Source organism: Cotesia glomerata, linkage group LG2 (genome assembly GCF_020080835.1).
Source record: "Cotesia glomerata isolate CgM1 linkage group LG2, MPM_Cglom_v2.3, whole genome shotgun sequence".
NCBI classification, from domain to species: Eukaryota; Metazoa; Arthropoda; class Insecta; order Hymenoptera; family Braconidae; genus Cotesia; species Cotesia glomerata.
The window spans coordinates 23,575,870-23,593,863 of NC_058159.1; the positions used below are offsets into that span (position 1 = coordinate 23,575,870).

Here is a 17,994-nt window from a genome sequence, read left to right on the forward strand (position 1 = left end):
TTTAATTAAGGCATTCAAAATTACAGACTATTTTTTATTTTTAACTGGTGATTTATTGCTGATACTGATGATATTGAAGGTGATAACTTTGAGATGAGGTTACTAATGCTTCTGACACTATACATTGATACAATTATCATTTTATATACTTGTTATGATTTTTCTATTTTATCATTTTTTTTATTATTGATAATCACTGTCACTATTTTATAAAATTCAAACAAGTACAATCAAATCACATTGTTTTACTCAAAGGGCGTTAATGTTTTAATTTTTACTACCACCTAGATATTGTAAAGCTGTTGAATTTTGTGTTTAAAATTTCATTATTAATTTTTTTTTAGTCTATTAATTATATTTTATATTGAGATAAATCTTTAGAGACAAGCGGTACCTGGGTAATATGAATATGAATGTGGTTTATTGTTAATTTATGTTTTTTTTTACTGACACATTTCAGTTGTGATGTCGTGAATTGTCAGTGAGTTAAAAGATAGCCACAGCCACATTATAATTTTGACGTAGCTCGAAAATACATGGACGTTACCGTGTGTAGGACCTGTATTGAATAGAGAAACACCAATAAACATGTAGGTATACGTAACATACACACGGATAAAAAATACGTACGTGTATATTGATGAATAAAAGAATACATAACCTAATCCTGTCAACATCACTAAATTTATAAAAATTAAAACCCTAGATAAAATTATTTCAATTCCCGGAAAAAATTTAAACTATTTTTACTTACAGCATTTATATTTTGTAAATAGATAAAAAAATTAAAATATTAATCATTTTTTTTTTTTTCAATTATAATTTACTATTTTATGAAAATTAAGTTAGTCGACATTTAATAATTTTTAGAATTTTTTCTTATTGAAAAAATTATTATAAAAAAATTAAAAAAAAATTTCATTTGTAAAAAACTTGGGAAACTATAAGTGCAATTTTTAAAAAATATTTTTTTGTTATAATTTAATGAATGAAAAAAATGGCGGCTAACTTTACTATTATTACATGAAAATTAAATTAGCCGACATCTAAAAATTTTTAGAATTTTTTTTTTATTGAAAAAATTATTACAAGAAAATAAAAAAAAAAAATTTCATTTGTAAAAAGTTTTAAAAACTGTAAGTGCAATTTTTAAAAAATATTTTTTTGTTCTATTTTAATTATTAAAAAAAAAATTTTTAAATAGAAATGTCGGCTAACTTTACTTTTATTATTATTACTATTTTTAGATTATAAACTAAATTATATATTTTATTTTTCATCATCTTACTATAATAATAATTTGACAAAATTTTAGTTTTGGAAAACAAACAATATGTTAATTATTAAATTTTTTTTTGTATGATATATTTGTCAATTTTATTTTAATATTCAATTTATTAACAAAAAAAAAAATCGGATCTGACCTTTCACTGTATATTAAATAACTTTATTGATTCTAAAGTTTAAGCGACAAACAATAAAATTTTTCTGTATACTATCTATGTTAATAATTTGTAAAATTTTTTGAATTTATTTAACAAATATTCTTTACATTGTGGATTTTATTCATGGAATAAGGAAAAATAGTGAAAATATTTGTTTGTATTTGATTATTAAATAAACTTATATAAAACGTTTTGCATTGAAAAAAAATAAAAATAATCAAAAAAATTTCATAAAACATGGAAGATTTTTTCATTGTAGATTTTCATAACAAATCAATTATTTAAAAAAATTAGCACTTGTAATTTTTTTTTTAGTTTTTACATGTAGAATTTTTTCACTAAATTTTTTTCATTATAATTTAATTGTTTTAAAAATCTTAAAAATTGTTAGATGTCTGTTAAATTCGGTATCATACTATCAAACTGAAATGTAAGGATAATCAGTCTACATACATTTATATGTAAAAAATTAAGGTCCTCCCTTATATTCACATGAAGTTGATATTTACGACTTTTTACGGATGAATAGCGATATATTTTTTTTTTTTTTAATTAAAACTTTTGAATTATGAAACCCATATGATAAATAAATTAGAAAAATTATAATCAACATGCCCTGAATAGTATTTACAATCTATGTGCATAAATGAAAGATTTTTATATCTAGTACTGATACATAGTATAAAAGTTGATTTGAGATAGAATTGATTAATACTTGTCATTCCACTCAATAATAAATTGTTAATAATTGGAAAGTTAAGAAATCAAGTATCATTATTATTCAGGGTTATTATTTTTTTACCCCCATTCTTTAATAAAAGTAAAAAACAGAAAAATTATTTTAATAAATTAGATTACAATTGAATGAAAAAACAATTCAATGTTAAAATAAATAACATTTAATTAATTATTTCAAATACATTATTGAATCTCGCGCTATTAAAATTGCGGAAAAATTCAAATCGGCTACTATACAATTATTAAATTATTGCATCATTTTTTAATTAATTTAATATACATATTTATAATAATTATAGTGTGCACATTTATGATTTATTATCATACAATTTTTTTTCATTAAGTAAAAATTACTTGAATTAATATCGCTATTTATTTATATATTGGCGCACATCAATTCTGCGCATTCGACAGGCTTGAAACGTTAATAAAAAAAAATTAATTGAACTCTATAGTAATTAAATAACTGATATCTCAGCTGAGATAACAAGTATGGCTAATTGAGCATATAATAATATACAAAATATTTCTTGACAGTGACGTCTGATAATTCAACAATTTTATTTTACAACTATTTATGATGGAAAATCAACCTTTGTATTCTAAAGATGATAAACCACCGCCTTATTCGACTGCTACAGCACCTTCAGGTAAATTTTATGACGTTCAATTATCTGATTAAATTTTATGATTTTTTTATTATTCATCATTGAGTTATTACTGATAATTATTGTTATTAGCCATAAGAAATAAATAATATTATCAACGACTTCATTTTCCATTGTCAACTACTTTTTTGTTTTACTATTCAAGTTCAATCATTATTGTATTAAATAATTTATCAGTAATTTTTTTTTCTAACTTCATTTACATTAATATTTCACTTTATCGCGTAATTTCTAATCACAGGTCAAAAATACAATATTATCACAACCAATATTTCACATCCATATATTTTATTATTCATATTTGTTGCTATTAAAAATTTTTATAAAAATAATTTTTTTATGATACTGAAACCTACAGACATCTGACAGTTTTTTTTTTTTATTTTTATTAAAAATTAATTAATAAAAAAATATATCTTTTTAAAATTTGAATTAAAAATTTTTAATAATTTCTAGATGTGGAATTTTTTTATTAAAATTTTTTTATAATAATTTAGTTGTAAAAATCCACAAAATTAACAGATGTCTTTTAATTTCAATATTATATTTTCTTAACTTTTTTTCAGTCAATTGAATTCCGAATATGATTTAATTCCTAGAAATTAAAAAAACAATCAGTTAATTTTTTTTTATTAATAAATTATTAATAAACAGTCGGATCTTCTTCATGGCAACCACCACCTGGTTATTATCCAAGTGACGGAACAACTTATCAAAATTCATCGATTCCATCGTATGGATCTACAACAACTGTTATTGTACCAGAAATAATTCTTGTTGGAGCTTGCCCAGCTTGCCGTGTAAGTATATTTCATTACTTATTATACTAATTATATATCATACTTATTTTTAGTATTCATTATTGTTAATAAATTTATTTATTCATAACTTAGGTTGGGATTTTAGAAGATGATTATACGTGCTTAGGATTATTCTGTGCAATTTTCTTCTTTCCAATTGGGATTCTTTGCTGTCTACTTTTAAAAAATAAAAAATGCTCAAATTGCGGAGCGTATTTTGGATAACTTAATAATATCAGCTATCTCAAAACGATGATTCCACTTAATTATTATTTTTTATCTTAGGTAATTTAAAAAAAAATAATGTACCTAATTTTTCATAGAAATTTTTAATTGCAATATTTTTTTTTTTCATCAGTTTGCATACGGTCAAAAAATTAAATCGTGTTAATAATTATTTTATAGTGATATTAGAATAACTGCAAGAGTTATTTAAAGTTGAAATATTCAAACTTGTTGGTTTTTTTCTGTTATAAAATTATTTATAAGTGTTATTTCAAGAGAAAAATAATCAAAACGTAATTGTATTTTCCAATTAAGTATTTATAGTTCATTGTGATCAGAAATACTAAGATATATAAATAATTTTTTTTTTATATATACAGAGAATATAAATTTGAAAATTTCATACTAATTATTAAATGTTTTTAAGCCTTGTAAAGTATCTACGTAAAGTTAACATACATAATAAATAATATTTTATTAAAAATGTGAAAAAATTGAGTCGAATTTTATACTCTTACAACTCGCTTTCTGTTAAACTACGCTTTGTAATATTTTTATTAGCTTTATATTAAGTAATAATTCTGTTAAATAGGCAATATTGACCTTGAGATATTATCGACAATTTAAAAACTTTTGTTCTTTAATAAGGATTAATCAGTAAAATTATAAGGCATTGTTACTTAAATTTAATTTGGAAAATTTACGCACTAGTTTAAGTATGCTCAAACAGATAATTTATTTATTTTTTTCATCAAGTGTTGAAATAGAATTTATTATTTAGTGGTTTTTCGTGAACGATGTCTAAAAACCTCTCTATGATTTATGAATTAGGTATTTTTCATGAGAATTATAAAAATTAAAAAATCCTGTTCCCGTTAATATATAAAATTCCCGTTAATAAAACAGTATTAGATAATTACTAATAAATTTTTAATTATTTCCAAACATTTATTTTTATTCCAAATAACTCGACTATACGAAAGCCAGATAATTATTTTTGTCATAATATTAGAAGAGAAAAAATCGGATGATAAAAAAAATTATAAAATAAGTTCAATTGCTGAGAAAAATATGATATTTATCAGTATCACCATACAAAAACATTTTGGTGATAAATTATTTGAAAATTACGTGCAAGTATATAACAGAAAAAAAAACATATTATATATATTTACATGTCAGTAACTGTGGCTCGCAAATAAATATCAAAGAAATAAATATAATTTGTAAAAAAGCTATTGTTCAAAAGATAAATTACTATTGAAAGTTACTTTTTTTAACCGGTAGCCTCGAATCTTTTTAATTGGATAGTTTCAATGTTCTAAATAACATTGACTTTAATATTACTTCACTCAAGACACTGAAACTGACCTTCTACTACAATAATTAAATAGTTTACAATACTGTTAGAATAAATAATTCATAAAAAAAAAAAAAAGAAAAACTTCGAAACAGGATCATAAACGGACTGTTTTTTACTAGTCAACAATAAAAATAATTATCATTTACTTGTAGTAATTCCATTCAGGAATTCTTGGGAATTCACATTGACGACGATAAATATTTATATTCGTTATTTAAATATTTTCTCCCTTTCTCGAGGGAACAATTTAAGTATCGGGGAAATCTGGTTAGAGTGGACAGGAACGAGTGCGAGAGTAAAGATGTGACGTCGGTTGACTGACTTTGCATTAAATTATTTAATGCAACACAGAAGTAGAAGTTGGAGGGGTTTTATTATGTCCTTGATCAAACCTTTAGAGCTTATAAAAGACGATCAGCTCTCCAGGTAAGTTTCAGAGTTAGTTTAAACAGCATTGAGTGTACAATGCCGGCTAATGAGGGTACTTTCTGTGAAGATTCTGAGCAACAGAGTTTAGAAGATGTTAAAGAACTAACAATTTCCAACGGCAATTACTTCTCTGAAAAAATCGCCGCTGATGATCTGAAAATCAGTAAAAAACAATTAAACAGTATGGAAAATTCAAATGTTTGCACAAACGGTTGTTCTTTTTCTTCTTCAACTTACCCGAGCACACCATCAAAAGCGATTCATGAAAATTTTTTACGAGATTCATTTGAAATAATTTTACAGTCGGCAGTATTTGACGTAAGTTAAATTATTATTTTTCATAATTTTAAAATTAAAATGATTAAATATTAAATTACTACATGCATTCTTTTAAATAATTATATACTTCATAGTGTTATAATAAGTTACCCATACCATATTTTATTTAATGAACAGTCTTGTCATTCATTAATGAAATATTTTATCATAAATAATGATTAATACGAAAATTATTCAATAACTATTACTATTACTATTTGACATAAATAATAAATTTTCTGACAACCATTCTCCTTGTTACGTTTCACTGGATCAATGAACTTTCTGAGATAGTTAATTTCCATTATTACGAAATTATTTCTCGACACGTAGTAATTTTCCGTAAATTAGAGTGAAAATATTTAGATAAAAATAATGCAATAAAAAACTACAGTATGATTATAAAGTAAATTTTTTAAATCTAGGGCACTTCACGCAACACTAAAGTCGTCGAGTGGGTGGATCCAGAAAGTTTACCCTCATTGATAAATCTTCAATTGAAAAAAAATGGTACATCTCATGAAGAATTATTGAATTTAATTCGTGGTGTCATCGAGTACAGTGTAAAAACTGGCAATCCACGGTTTGTAAATCAATTATTTTCTAGTGTTGACCCGTATGGATTGGTAGGACAATGGTTGACTGATGCATTAAATCCATCAGTATACACCTACGAAGTATCGCCAGTATTTTCATTGATGGAGAACCAAGTATTATGTGAAATGAGGAAAATCATCGGGTGGAAAGACGGTCAAGGCGACGGAATTTTTTGTCCTGGAGGTTCGATGGCTAATGGATACGCAATCAATCTAGCACGACATTATAAATTTCCGCAGTTAAAAGAAACAGGACTGTCTGGGCTACCGAGACTCGTTGTATTTACCTCAGAAGATGCTCATTACTCGATAAAAAAGTTGGCTGCGTTCTTGGGAATCGGTACCAGCAGCGTTTACTGCATTAAAGTTGATAAGATGGGAAAATTGGACGTTGATAATCTTGAAGAACAAATTGTTGGTGCTCTAGCTGAAAATGCAGTACCGTTAATGGTTTCAGCTACTGCTGGGACAACCGTTTTGGGTGTTTATGACCCTATTCGGCGTATCCATGAAATCTGCACAAAGTATAAAATGTGGTTGCATGTTGATGCTGCTTGGGGCGGTGGTGCTCTAATGTCTGCTAAACATCGACGATATCTTGACGGCATTGAACTTGCTGATTCAGTGACTTGGAATCCTCACAAATTATTAGCAGCACCTCAACAATGCTCGACACTTTTAGTGCGACATGAAAACCTTCTTCAGTCAGCTCACAGTTCCAATGCAACATATTTATTTCAAAAAGATAAATTTTATAATACTTCTTTTGACTCTGGTGATAAGCATGTCCAGTGTGGTAGAAGAGCTGATGTATTGAAATTTTGGTTTATGTGGAAAGCCAAAGGTACTGCAGGTTTTGAAATGCACATTGATCGGGTATTTCAACTATCAAGATACTTTGCTGATTTAATTCGTGATAGAGATGGATGGAAATTGTTTCAAGAACCAGAATGTACAAATGTTTGCTTTTGGTATGTTCCTAAATCAAAAAGACACATGAAAGATGATCAATTAACTCAGGTATTACATAAAATTGCACCGATAATAAAAGAAAAAATGGTTAAAAAAGGATCTATGCTGGTTACTTATCAACCTCTGCACGGTAAACCTAATTTCTTTAGACTTGTATTACAGAGTTCAGGATTAAATGAAGATGATATGAGATTTTTCGTTAATGAGTTTGAAATACTTGCTGATGATTTATAATTATTGTTGTATTTAAATAAAAATATTCATTTTAATTACTAGTAAGCATTTGTATATTCAATTTTTATTAATAAATAACTTGAAATTTTTTTTTTCATTTTATAACATTTTAATTTGAATACACGATTGAGGCTATTAAATATTATTAAACAAATATTTGTATAACAATATATAGACATTTAGTTTCTGTGATAATAATTATGATAAATACTTTTTGTATTAGTTGCGACTTTTTTTTAGAAAGTATTTACAAATTTGGAACGATCCAAGATTTTCAATTGTTAAAATAAAAAATTTACAGGTCGTTATTAAAAGATCATTATGGCATGGATTATAAAAAATCAATTGACTAATACAAGTAATTAATAAAAATAGTGTTAAAAGTATTAAATATCAATCAAATATTATTATTGTCGAATTAAAAATATTATTAATTTATAAATTATGTAAATTTCTAACTATACTCTTTCATAAATTTCAAATGGAATTCCTTGAGACTGTTAAGCATTGTTTTAATCATTTCTTTTTGTGGTAAAATAGTTGTACGTATGTGATAAGTTCCAGGTTTTTGGCCAAAACCAGATCCAGCAATTACACAAATACCCGTGGCTTCAAGAAGTTTAAATGCATAGAATACATCAGGTTCTTGTCCCGCGGCTTTAGCTGCTTCGATCGCTTTAGGTGGTAAATCTATTCTAGGAAATACATACATAGCACCCATAGCTGGATTACTCTATTAACAAAAATAAAATAATTTCATTTAAATTAAATAAAAATAAATTTATGTATTAATTAAATAAATTTAATAATTTACCTTAAAACCTGGAATACTGTTGAGTGTATCGACAACTAATCGTGATCGTTCAGCTAATGATTCAAGTACAGCTGCTTTTTCTTTAATAAATTGATTGTACGAAGGTTCACCGGGTTTGGGAGGATTGACCACAACATCCATAGCTACTTGACCTAGTACAGTTGGACATAACATTGCTGAAATTGACTTTGAAAGTATTGCCATAACATCAGGATCCATGTTGAAATATTCAGCATACCCACATCGAATTCCACATTCACCCATGTATCCTGTTGAAATATTCATTTTAATCAATATTAATCAATACAGTCGACTCTCGATAATTTTAAACTCAAGGGACCAGAGATAAATTTCAAATTATCAAGAGTTCAAAATAACAAGTGTTTAAATAACCACGAGGGGGAAGGGGGACTGAAGGAAATAAGAATTTGATAAAAATTCGTCATTTATTATTTCTATATTATTATTATTATGTATTAATAATTAAATTCAATAATACAATTATTCCCAAATTTTCATTTAAAAAAGAAGTCTGTAATCTTTTTTTGAGTGAGTGACTTCAGTTTATCATTGTCCAAAGAATTTTCGATAGTGGTGAGAGCTGCGAAGTAATCGTCATTAGGGAATACGAACTTACTCATATCTCATTTATGTAAACAGTTGACAGGTCTTTACATGTATGTAAACAAATGACAGGTATGTCCATGATAAACGCTTCAAATTATAGAGAGTAGGGAAGCCCGAATTTCAAATTATCACATGTTGGCGAGCAAGATAATATTCCTTAAACTTCAAATTTTAACGAAAAATTTTTAAAATTATCGAGAGATTCAAATTATCGAGAGTAGACTGTACTTATTTTCTTTATAAAAGTAAACACAGACTGTCCTCAAATAAGCAGTACCAATTTATGATTGATAGAAAATAATGAAAGATAAGATAAATGAATGAGATTAAAAATATTGCGTTATAAATTATAAATTAAACTAGTTCAATATTCATATATATATATATATATATATATTCAATATAATAATAATAACAACTATTTAATTATTATACTGTTAACTTTAGACACAAGATCCGTGACCTATTCTGTTTGATTAATGATTCAAACATAAAAACATCTCAACAATTTTTTTCTTTTTTTTAAGTTTCCTACATGTAATCGTCAGTCAAGTATATAAAAAAAAAAATTGAAATAAAATACTCGAGTTAAGTACCTTTTGATATTGACATGAACGATGCTAGTTCCATTTTATTATAAGGAGCTCCCATTTCAATCATGACCTTTTTAAATGAATGGAATGCACTGTCTGGGTCATAAATATTATCTTGATAGACTTCATCAGCCAATATAAATAGGCGATTTTTTTGAGCAAAGCGTATGACATTTTCGATGTTAGCGCGTGTAAGAACTTGTCCTGTTGGATTTCCAGGGTTGATAACTACGATAACACGTGGATTACAAGTCTTTTTAGCTTGATTATAAGCCCGCTCTAGCTCAGCTATATCTAATCCCCATTTGTTATCTTCATCAAGATAATAACCAATTTGTGAAAGCCCAAACTCCGCCAATGCTGCTGAATAAAGTGGATACTGAGGTATTGGAATCATAACGCCTGATGGAAGTCCATTTAATTCTTCGTTGAATAATTTTAAAAATGACTTTATTCCATCTGATGCACCATTTGATAAAATAATATTTTTATAATCAGCTGGATGACCATCACGTCTTTCAATATATTCAGCGGCATGTCTACGTACTATTTCTATTCCTGGTGATTCAGAATATGAACCAACACTACCACCCTTACAATCATTCAATATAGCTTTTGCACGATTTTTAACATCTTCTGGATAACGAGGATCATTCATAAGCTCTGGTGATATTGTTAATAATAATAATTGACGTAAAATTGTAATTGGTCGTTGGCCCATAGCATGTGCATCTCCGATGTTGGCTTTAATTACTTCTTTGAATGGTTTTTTCACACCCTACAACAAAATATATACATATATATTAGTAAAAAGTAATAATATTATTACTTTTTAAATACTGTTTTAAGGTCATGATAATTAACTTAATAAAATATGCTATATTTTTCTGAGAAAATATTTGCATGAAGTTTTAATGTACGCAATTCACGTTGATCGATTCGAGTTATTCATTTATGTATGTACGTAATTTACTGGCAGGAAGTACACAATTTATCTAATAAAATATTTTAATCGTAATAATCATGAGAATAAAAATAATATTTTTTGTATACAAAAAAATATTTACTTTATTATAATATTTTAATAATTAAAAAATTATCGGACTAATATTAAGTACAATAAAACCGGAATTAACAGATTATTATAATTAAAAAGAGAGATTATAGCTTATGTAATCAATAACATTAAATATGCGTCATTAGCATTCAGAAAAATCGATAAAACCTGATTAAAATAGTAGTATTAATTATATGTCAGGTCAATAACACTTTAATTTTACAAAAATTATAATTATCATTTATACTATATTAAAAAATGAGAATTATTGTAAAAAAAATAGTAAATGTATTATTATTTAAATTACTTAGGTAGTTAAAAAATATAAATTAACATATATTTTTAAAAATAAAATAATAATTATGATGCTTAGCACGTCAATTGCATCTACTACTTCTAATTAAATAAATTAGAGATATGATGATTCTTAGTGTATAAATAAATTGACAATAAAGTATCTATAAATTTATTAAAAAAAAAAAAAAAAAAAAAAAATAGCAAAATAAAAATAACAAAATAAAGCAAACGCCGGTGTTATAAGTTTCAATAAAAGTCACGTACTACGTTATCATCTATTTTTTTATAATAATAAAACTATAAAAACTTTAAAATAATTGTAATAAAAATCTATTCTCGTAATAAATGGTTGATAAATAAAATATTTATCAGCTTAAATATTCTTCATCTATAAATAAAGTCTGTAAATTGAAGAATTAAAAAATGATTAAGGTAAAAGCCCCAATATATGATCATGTACCAGTATATGATTACTCCATGTATTTGTATACCTATATTTGCGAATATAGATATACAAATACATGGAGTGATCGTATACTGGTACATGATCATATACTGGGGCTTTTACCTTATTCACAAAACATAAAATTCAACGCGTTTAAATTTGGCACACAAGCCGGATTGTTTTAAAATGAATATTTATTTAAAAAATGAAAAGTAAATTACTAGTCAACATACCTTTTTAAGTTCCTTTTCAATTTCCAAAGCACGTAGAAGAAGTGGTCCACGTACAGCGTATTCCATACGCCGTAAATTGGAGAATACATTGTCTATCGTCAGGGTATGATGTTCACCAGCTGTAGCCATTGTACTACTGAACGTTCGATACGTTGTTGTTGGTTTACCGGATGTTTTTACCAGTGATGACGCTACCGCCACTGTTGGAGTTTTTGATGACAGCGATAGTGATGATGACAGTGGGAATGAAGCTAGGGAACCACGTTGAAGTGTTGAGGTTGAAATTCTGTTAACACCAGCTATTGGCGGTGAATCTGGATACAGCGGTTGTCTCCCGTACTCCCATGATCGTTTTGAACTCGGCCAGGCCCTACTGATAACTATACTCCTACTTCTACCCAATGTTGTGCCGCTACAAACGTGAGGCATGGTTTATTTTATCGACGCGGCTGGTAAGAAAAAGACAGAGAGATAAAGAGAAGTAGAGAGAGAAAGACCGATGAAAAAAAAAAGATAACAAAAATGTATATAGACAAATGACAACACACAGTCAAGCTATATGCCTAAGACGTAACGTGTTGGTTGATAATACCCGTATCTGGACGGAATAATAGAGTCTGTAATGATAAATAGATTAAAAAATAGAGAGACAAGTAAATTAAATCTGATGCAATTAATAATAACAGCAGTACTATTATATACACTCAATAGATAACTAGACACCTGACAGTAATTAACACTTGAATAAATAAATTATCACAGCCAATTTAAAAAATAATTATATTAAAAAAACAAAATGATAAACAAGACAATTAAAAATTTTAAGCACTGTAGATTATAAATTATATGATAATAAAATTATATGAATATTATTCGCACAGTACGAGAGTAAGACAACTAACGGCAACAACTCTCCAATTCCAATGCCCGGGTGATTCTTGTTTGAAATAATTATTAATAATAACAGGGTCAAGATGTTTGATGTCACTCTCACTCTCGCGTTTTGCTGTCACAAACAGCCTCTTCAATAGTTATGTATATTATATTATTGTCATTTGGCAGCTGATTTTATTGTGACGTTGATGTTGATGATGTCGTCTTGATGCTGGCCTGATCCTGATCTTGAAATATTTTTATAGAGGGCGTGATTGCAATTTTATAAAATTCTTTAATCTTGTGCGTTTGCAAAAAATGCGCGCGCAAAATTTAAATTTAAATAGCGAAAAAGGTTACTAATCTTTATATAGATTTAATGGCTCAGATGTTAAAATAAGTTTCAAGGTTATATTTTTTTTTACATTTTTTATTTATTTCCGACAATGAGATTTTAATTTGGATTTTGATAGACAAGATGTGTACTTGACAAACAATTTATGCTAGTATCAGGGATATAAGTATTTCAAGGTCTAGTGTGATTGTCGGTGTAGAAGTTTTTACATTGACTTTGATTGTATTTATTCTAACACTTTCATCATCCGTATTGACATTATAATTGACTTGGGTAACAATTGTTGTTTACTTTGGCTGAATTCAAACAATTGAGTGTAAATATCAAAAATCTGTTTGATTTTTAATGATAAATTTGGGAGATAAAAAAAATATAAGATTATTAAACATTTTCAGATTTCTTCAACAATTAGTTATTTCTTAAAATATCTACTAAATTAAAAAAATTTATCTTAACAACTTAATGCAATTAACTAAATTTATAGTTATAAAATAAAAATTATAATGGAAGAAATTATTAATATATGTACACATAAATTACAACGATATATATAATAACCATACAGGCTTCATTTGTATGAATATGTTACTGGTTATATGTGTGAATGTATTTTGAATAAATGAAGTCGTATACTTTTCTTCTTTGTTTAATGAAGGTAAAATTGAAATTATTGTTAATCTCAAATAACTATTACTTGGTAGCAAACTGACATCTATTATCTGTTGACGCAATTTATAGTGCCTATTAATACATAATCTAAATGTAGGAACGCAACATTTGCGCTTCACTTGCTTGCAAATTGATAGGAACTAGAGACTTTCCTGTTTTATCAATGAAAAATGGATAAGTCGGGCTAAACCAGAATGCCAAACATTTTGATGTGAACAGACAACGGATTCTGGCTTTCCAACTTTTACAGCCAGTTTGCCTAAAATCTAAGCCTCATACTGACACTAAACTGTGTTAACAGATTAACAATCTTACATCAATATTTGATAAGTTTGGATTTATAGTCAACTGAACTTCTAATCATTGGATAACAACTTTTCCACTGCAACTTTAGTTATTTGAAAAAATAAATTAATAAAAAATGAATTTTAGCTTTTACGATTATTTTTAACATACGATGATAATAAAACTTAAAAATTTACAAACAATAAACGGGAAGTTATCTATAGACCTTAATATTTGTTAAGTTCTTTTTTATAATGTGAAGTAATGTCTTTACATTAGAGTAAAAATTAAACTTAAACATCAATTTGTTCTATAGATGAAAATTTTTTAATTTTGACATTTTCGTAATTAGTTTCAGAAATTTTTTTTTCTTCCGTACATCAAATAATAAAATTAAGCCTAAAAAATTAATAACATTAATTAAATAGTTTTTACTATAAATCAGTAAAAAATTATCATAAATCGGCAAAGTGAAAAAGTCAAGAGTTATATTATAATATTTAAGTGAAAGTATATCTAAATGATCTTGCAAAATCTAGTGTTAACTGGATAAAATATTAACTAAATATATAACACGTAAATATAAATCTCTTTGTTATTTCTGAAGCGTTATTTAAAGAAATTTTTTTACTTCTCTGTAACCAAACATGATCAATCGCATTGATCATTTTCCTTAACTAATTACCGTGAATAAATTATTTTCTAGGTGACTCATTGAAGCATATGTTAAATAATGTACATTCTAATTAGCGGAAAAACAGAAAAAAAATCCAACGTCATATGACGAAATCATGGTATTGCAGTTTGTATATATGTATAGTGATAGTGTCCTCCAACTTCTCCCAAAATATGGATTTAACGGAAACAACCATTGACATAGACACCGGATATGTTTTTATTTATGCTTTCCTACAGGATATACAAGCTTCTATGTTGAAATAATTAAAATAATAAATTCGTCAATGCTTAAACAATATACAAAAGATGTGGACAAAAGATTTATACATTTTTTAATTTATTTTGTTTGGAAGTAAGCCTTAAACTCAAATAAGGATGTTTAAATTAATTAATATAATAAATCTAATTAAATATATGTAAAATAGTTATTTTATATGTTATGGTGCTTAAAATGATTGTTAAATTGGAGGCCTTGATGCGAAACCGCAAATATGACATTAACTGTGAAAGGCATTTCGACAGTGAATGTTTATTGTATAGTCATGTTGAGTTTATATGCAACAATAATTTGTTAAAAATTAGCATCTTTAAATTCTCATCTTCTTATTCTATTAACAATCAAATTAAATCTACAGCATTTATTTTTGTTTAATGTCAACAATTTTTTTTCTATACAATATGTTGGTCTCATCATCATCATTATTTGTTATTCAATTAAATAATACTGTGAAATTATCTAATACATTGTAGTAATCGAATAATTATATAAACGTTTGTAATTGTATATTAAATTTGCTCTTGCGAAGTTTAAAATATTATTTAACAACGGTAGACAATTGACTTGTGTTAATTAAGATAATCTTAATACCTTTATTTTTAGAGTAATTTTTATTATCAGTCATTGCTCATATAAAAATTATGCGTTTAATTTAATAAGTAATTTAAAAATTATGAAGTTAAGTTAATATTTAATTATGAGTATCGTTTTTTCATATAACTGCGCATAATTTATATTTAATGAATATGAAATATGATCAAATAAATTCAAGTTAACCTTTTCTATATATATATATATATATATATATATATATATATATATATATATATATATATTGTATATTGCATATTACTAAGCCCGAAATAGAATTAAGGCGCTATTGTGAAAAAAAAATCACAAACGTAAATAATACAAAAAAACAAACTTTAGTTAAAAACAAATTTTTTTTCAATAAATTTTTGGATATTGAAGAAATAAATGTATTCAGCAAAGTTATGTACATTATATGATCATAAAAAACAAAGAAATTCGAATGAAATTCCAAATCATATATGAGTTCAACGTTTGGTTTTGTTTCTTCATCTGAACGGTATTTATTAACTTTTTTATTTATTTTTTTGCGTGAAAATTAACATAAAACACTTTAGCGCATTCAAATGAGAAGCATTCGTCACTTTCAACTCTCAAAATATCGCATTGATTTGCAACTAGTATCAGTAATGTCTTCTATTTATTCGGAAACATTTTTTACTTAAACAAGCACATGCATACATGTATGTAAATTTTAATTTCTCTTTACCTGATATATTGAAAAAATTATGAATATATTTTGTCACTTCTCTTAACATAAAATTAAATCAGCTGTATTATTTAAAGTATACGCTTCACTGATGAATTCGTAAAAAAATTTTGATTGTACATCAATAATATTGCCGCGTAATTGCTATAACGCTCGCAGGGTTTACGTGACACGTTTACCTAAATAATGTTAATACTCTACAAAAAAAGAGTATTTTTAATGTACATTACATTTAGACAGTATTTTTTCATTAAAGAATATTTATATGAAATCATCATCTTATTAAATAATAATAATAATAATAATAATAATAATAATAATAATAATAATAATAATAATAATATGTGAAATATTGAGTAATGACTTTTTAATTTAATTATCATATTTTTATATGTATTTTCCATTGAAAATATTTTAATTTATTGGCTATCCAGTCTAATACAACAATTATTTTATCTAATTATTTATAATATCGTTAGCCTGTATTCCCTCCAGGCATAAACAATTTTAAATTCGTATCTGAATCTGTCATCAAAGGTAAACTTGACTGAAAAAATAATTCGGACAGCCCAGACCAGGACCGAGTTATTTTTTCAGTCAAATTTACCTTTGATGACAGATTCAGATACGAATTTAAAATTGTTTATGCCTGGAGGGAATACAGGCTAACGATATTGTAAATAATTAGTTAAAATAATTGTTGTATTAGACTGGATAGCCAATAAATTGAAATATTTTCAATGGAAAATATATATAAAAATATATTATAAAAACAGTCATTAGAAAAAAATAAATATTAATTATTATAGTTTAAATTTTAAAAGAGGTTGGCAATGGCCTGGTCGACTCGGTGCTCGCTTTTCGAAAAAGTGGGACCCGGGTTCGATCCCAGCACGCACCAATATTTTTCAGTGATTATAATTAAAAATATTTGCGTTACGTTACGTTGCCAGCCTCTGGAAGTGGCAGAGATAGCCGGGCGGCACACGTCTGACTTGGGCGATCACACATTTAAGCAACAACTTGAATGGGTGACCACTTTAGTCAGCGTTGGCTAGCGCGAGGGATCTCTGCACACTAGGAGAGGCGTCTAATGCTCCAGTGGTCGATAAAGAAGAGTTTCTTATCAATCACTGTAGACTTAGCCCAGCCCCGACTGTACTATCATGGGTTTTCTCTGTGGTTTTCCCATGTTACTGTTCCAATAGCCGAGTGGTGAGGATCAGGGCAAATGTGGTACAGAAGGCACAAGTCGGTCCACAGCCGCAATGATAAGGCAGAGTTAACTAAGTAGAATGATAAGGCTTAGGGTGTAAAAGGGCGTTATTACGCCTGTACACTAGAAATCCGTATATAAATAAATAGTTTAAATTTTAAGATCATTAACAGGCGAGACCAGTGATTGCAGTTTCAATCGGCTTAGCGAAACGAATGGAAATTTTGAAAAAACGTTTTTAGAGATAATAGATAATTTAATAAACTATTTCACCACAAAGCGTTTTTTTCAAAAATTTCATTCGTTTCGTGAAACCAATCGAAACTGCAATCGATCTGCTGTTGGGAGTGCGACAGAGATAGTTTCGTTGAACTCCGTGAGAGCAAAGCGAGAAAAAGATGGTCTCGCCTGTTAATTATTCCCCAATGAAAAAATTACAGATCTGTAAATATATGCTGGGAATGTAAATATAAAATTATACATCCTA

At 26.7% G+C, this 17,994-nt stretch overlaps 3 protein-coding genes across 10 annotated transcripts; 2 read left to right on the forward strand and 1 right to left on the reverse strand.

Moving 5' to 3' along the window:
* The first annotated feature begins 2,614 nt into the window (after positions 1-2,614).
* On the forward strand, positions 2,615-5,297 carry LOC123259663 (brain protein I3). Its single transcript, XM_044720300.1, has 3 exons — positions 2,615-2,833; positions 3,506-3,651; positions 3,745-5,297. The coding sequence occupies exons 1-3, from the start codon at positions 2,761-2,763 to the stop codon at positions 3,874-3,876; spliced, it is 351 nt and encodes a 116-aa protein (XP_044576235.1). The 5' UTR covers positions 2,615-2,760; the 3' UTR covers positions 3,877-5,297.
* A 360-nt stretch (positions 5,298-5,657) lies between these two features.
* Positions 5,658-7,833, forward strand: LOC123259634 (cysteine sulfinic acid decarboxylase). Its single transcript, XM_044720251.1, has 2 exons — positions 5,658-5,986; positions 6,412-7,833. The coding sequence occupies exons 1-2, from the start codon at positions 5,705-5,707 to the stop codon at positions 7,786-7,788; spliced, it is 1,659 nt and encodes a 552-aa protein (XP_044576186.1). The 5' UTR covers positions 5,658-5,704; the 3' UTR covers positions 7,789-7,833.
* A 40-nt stretch (positions 7,834-7,873) lies between these two features.
* On the reverse strand, positions 7,874-12,972 carry LOC123259630 (alanine aminotransferase 2). Of its 8 annotated transcripts, none has more exons than XM_044720244.1 (5): positions 12,757-12,972; positions 11,855-12,303; positions 9,826-10,600; positions 8,603-8,871; positions 7,874-8,521 (listed from the first exon to the last, which is right to left on the reverse strand). In XM_044720244.1, exons 2-5 carry the CDS (start codon positions 12,281-12,283, stop codon positions 8,243-8,245), a joined length of 1,752 nt encoding a protein of 583 aa, XP_044576179.1. In that variant the 5' UTR covers positions 12,284-12,303; positions 12,757-12,972; the 3' UTR covers positions 7,874-8,242. The 8 variants fall into 8 exon arrangements, with proteins under 8 accessions (XP_044576179.1, XP_044576177.1, XP_044576176.1 ...); XM_044720242.1 differs by having other exon boundaries at positions 12,739-12,972; XM_044720241.1 differs by having other exon boundaries at positions 12,734-12,972.
* Positions 12,973-17,994: the final 5,022 nt, after the last annotated feature.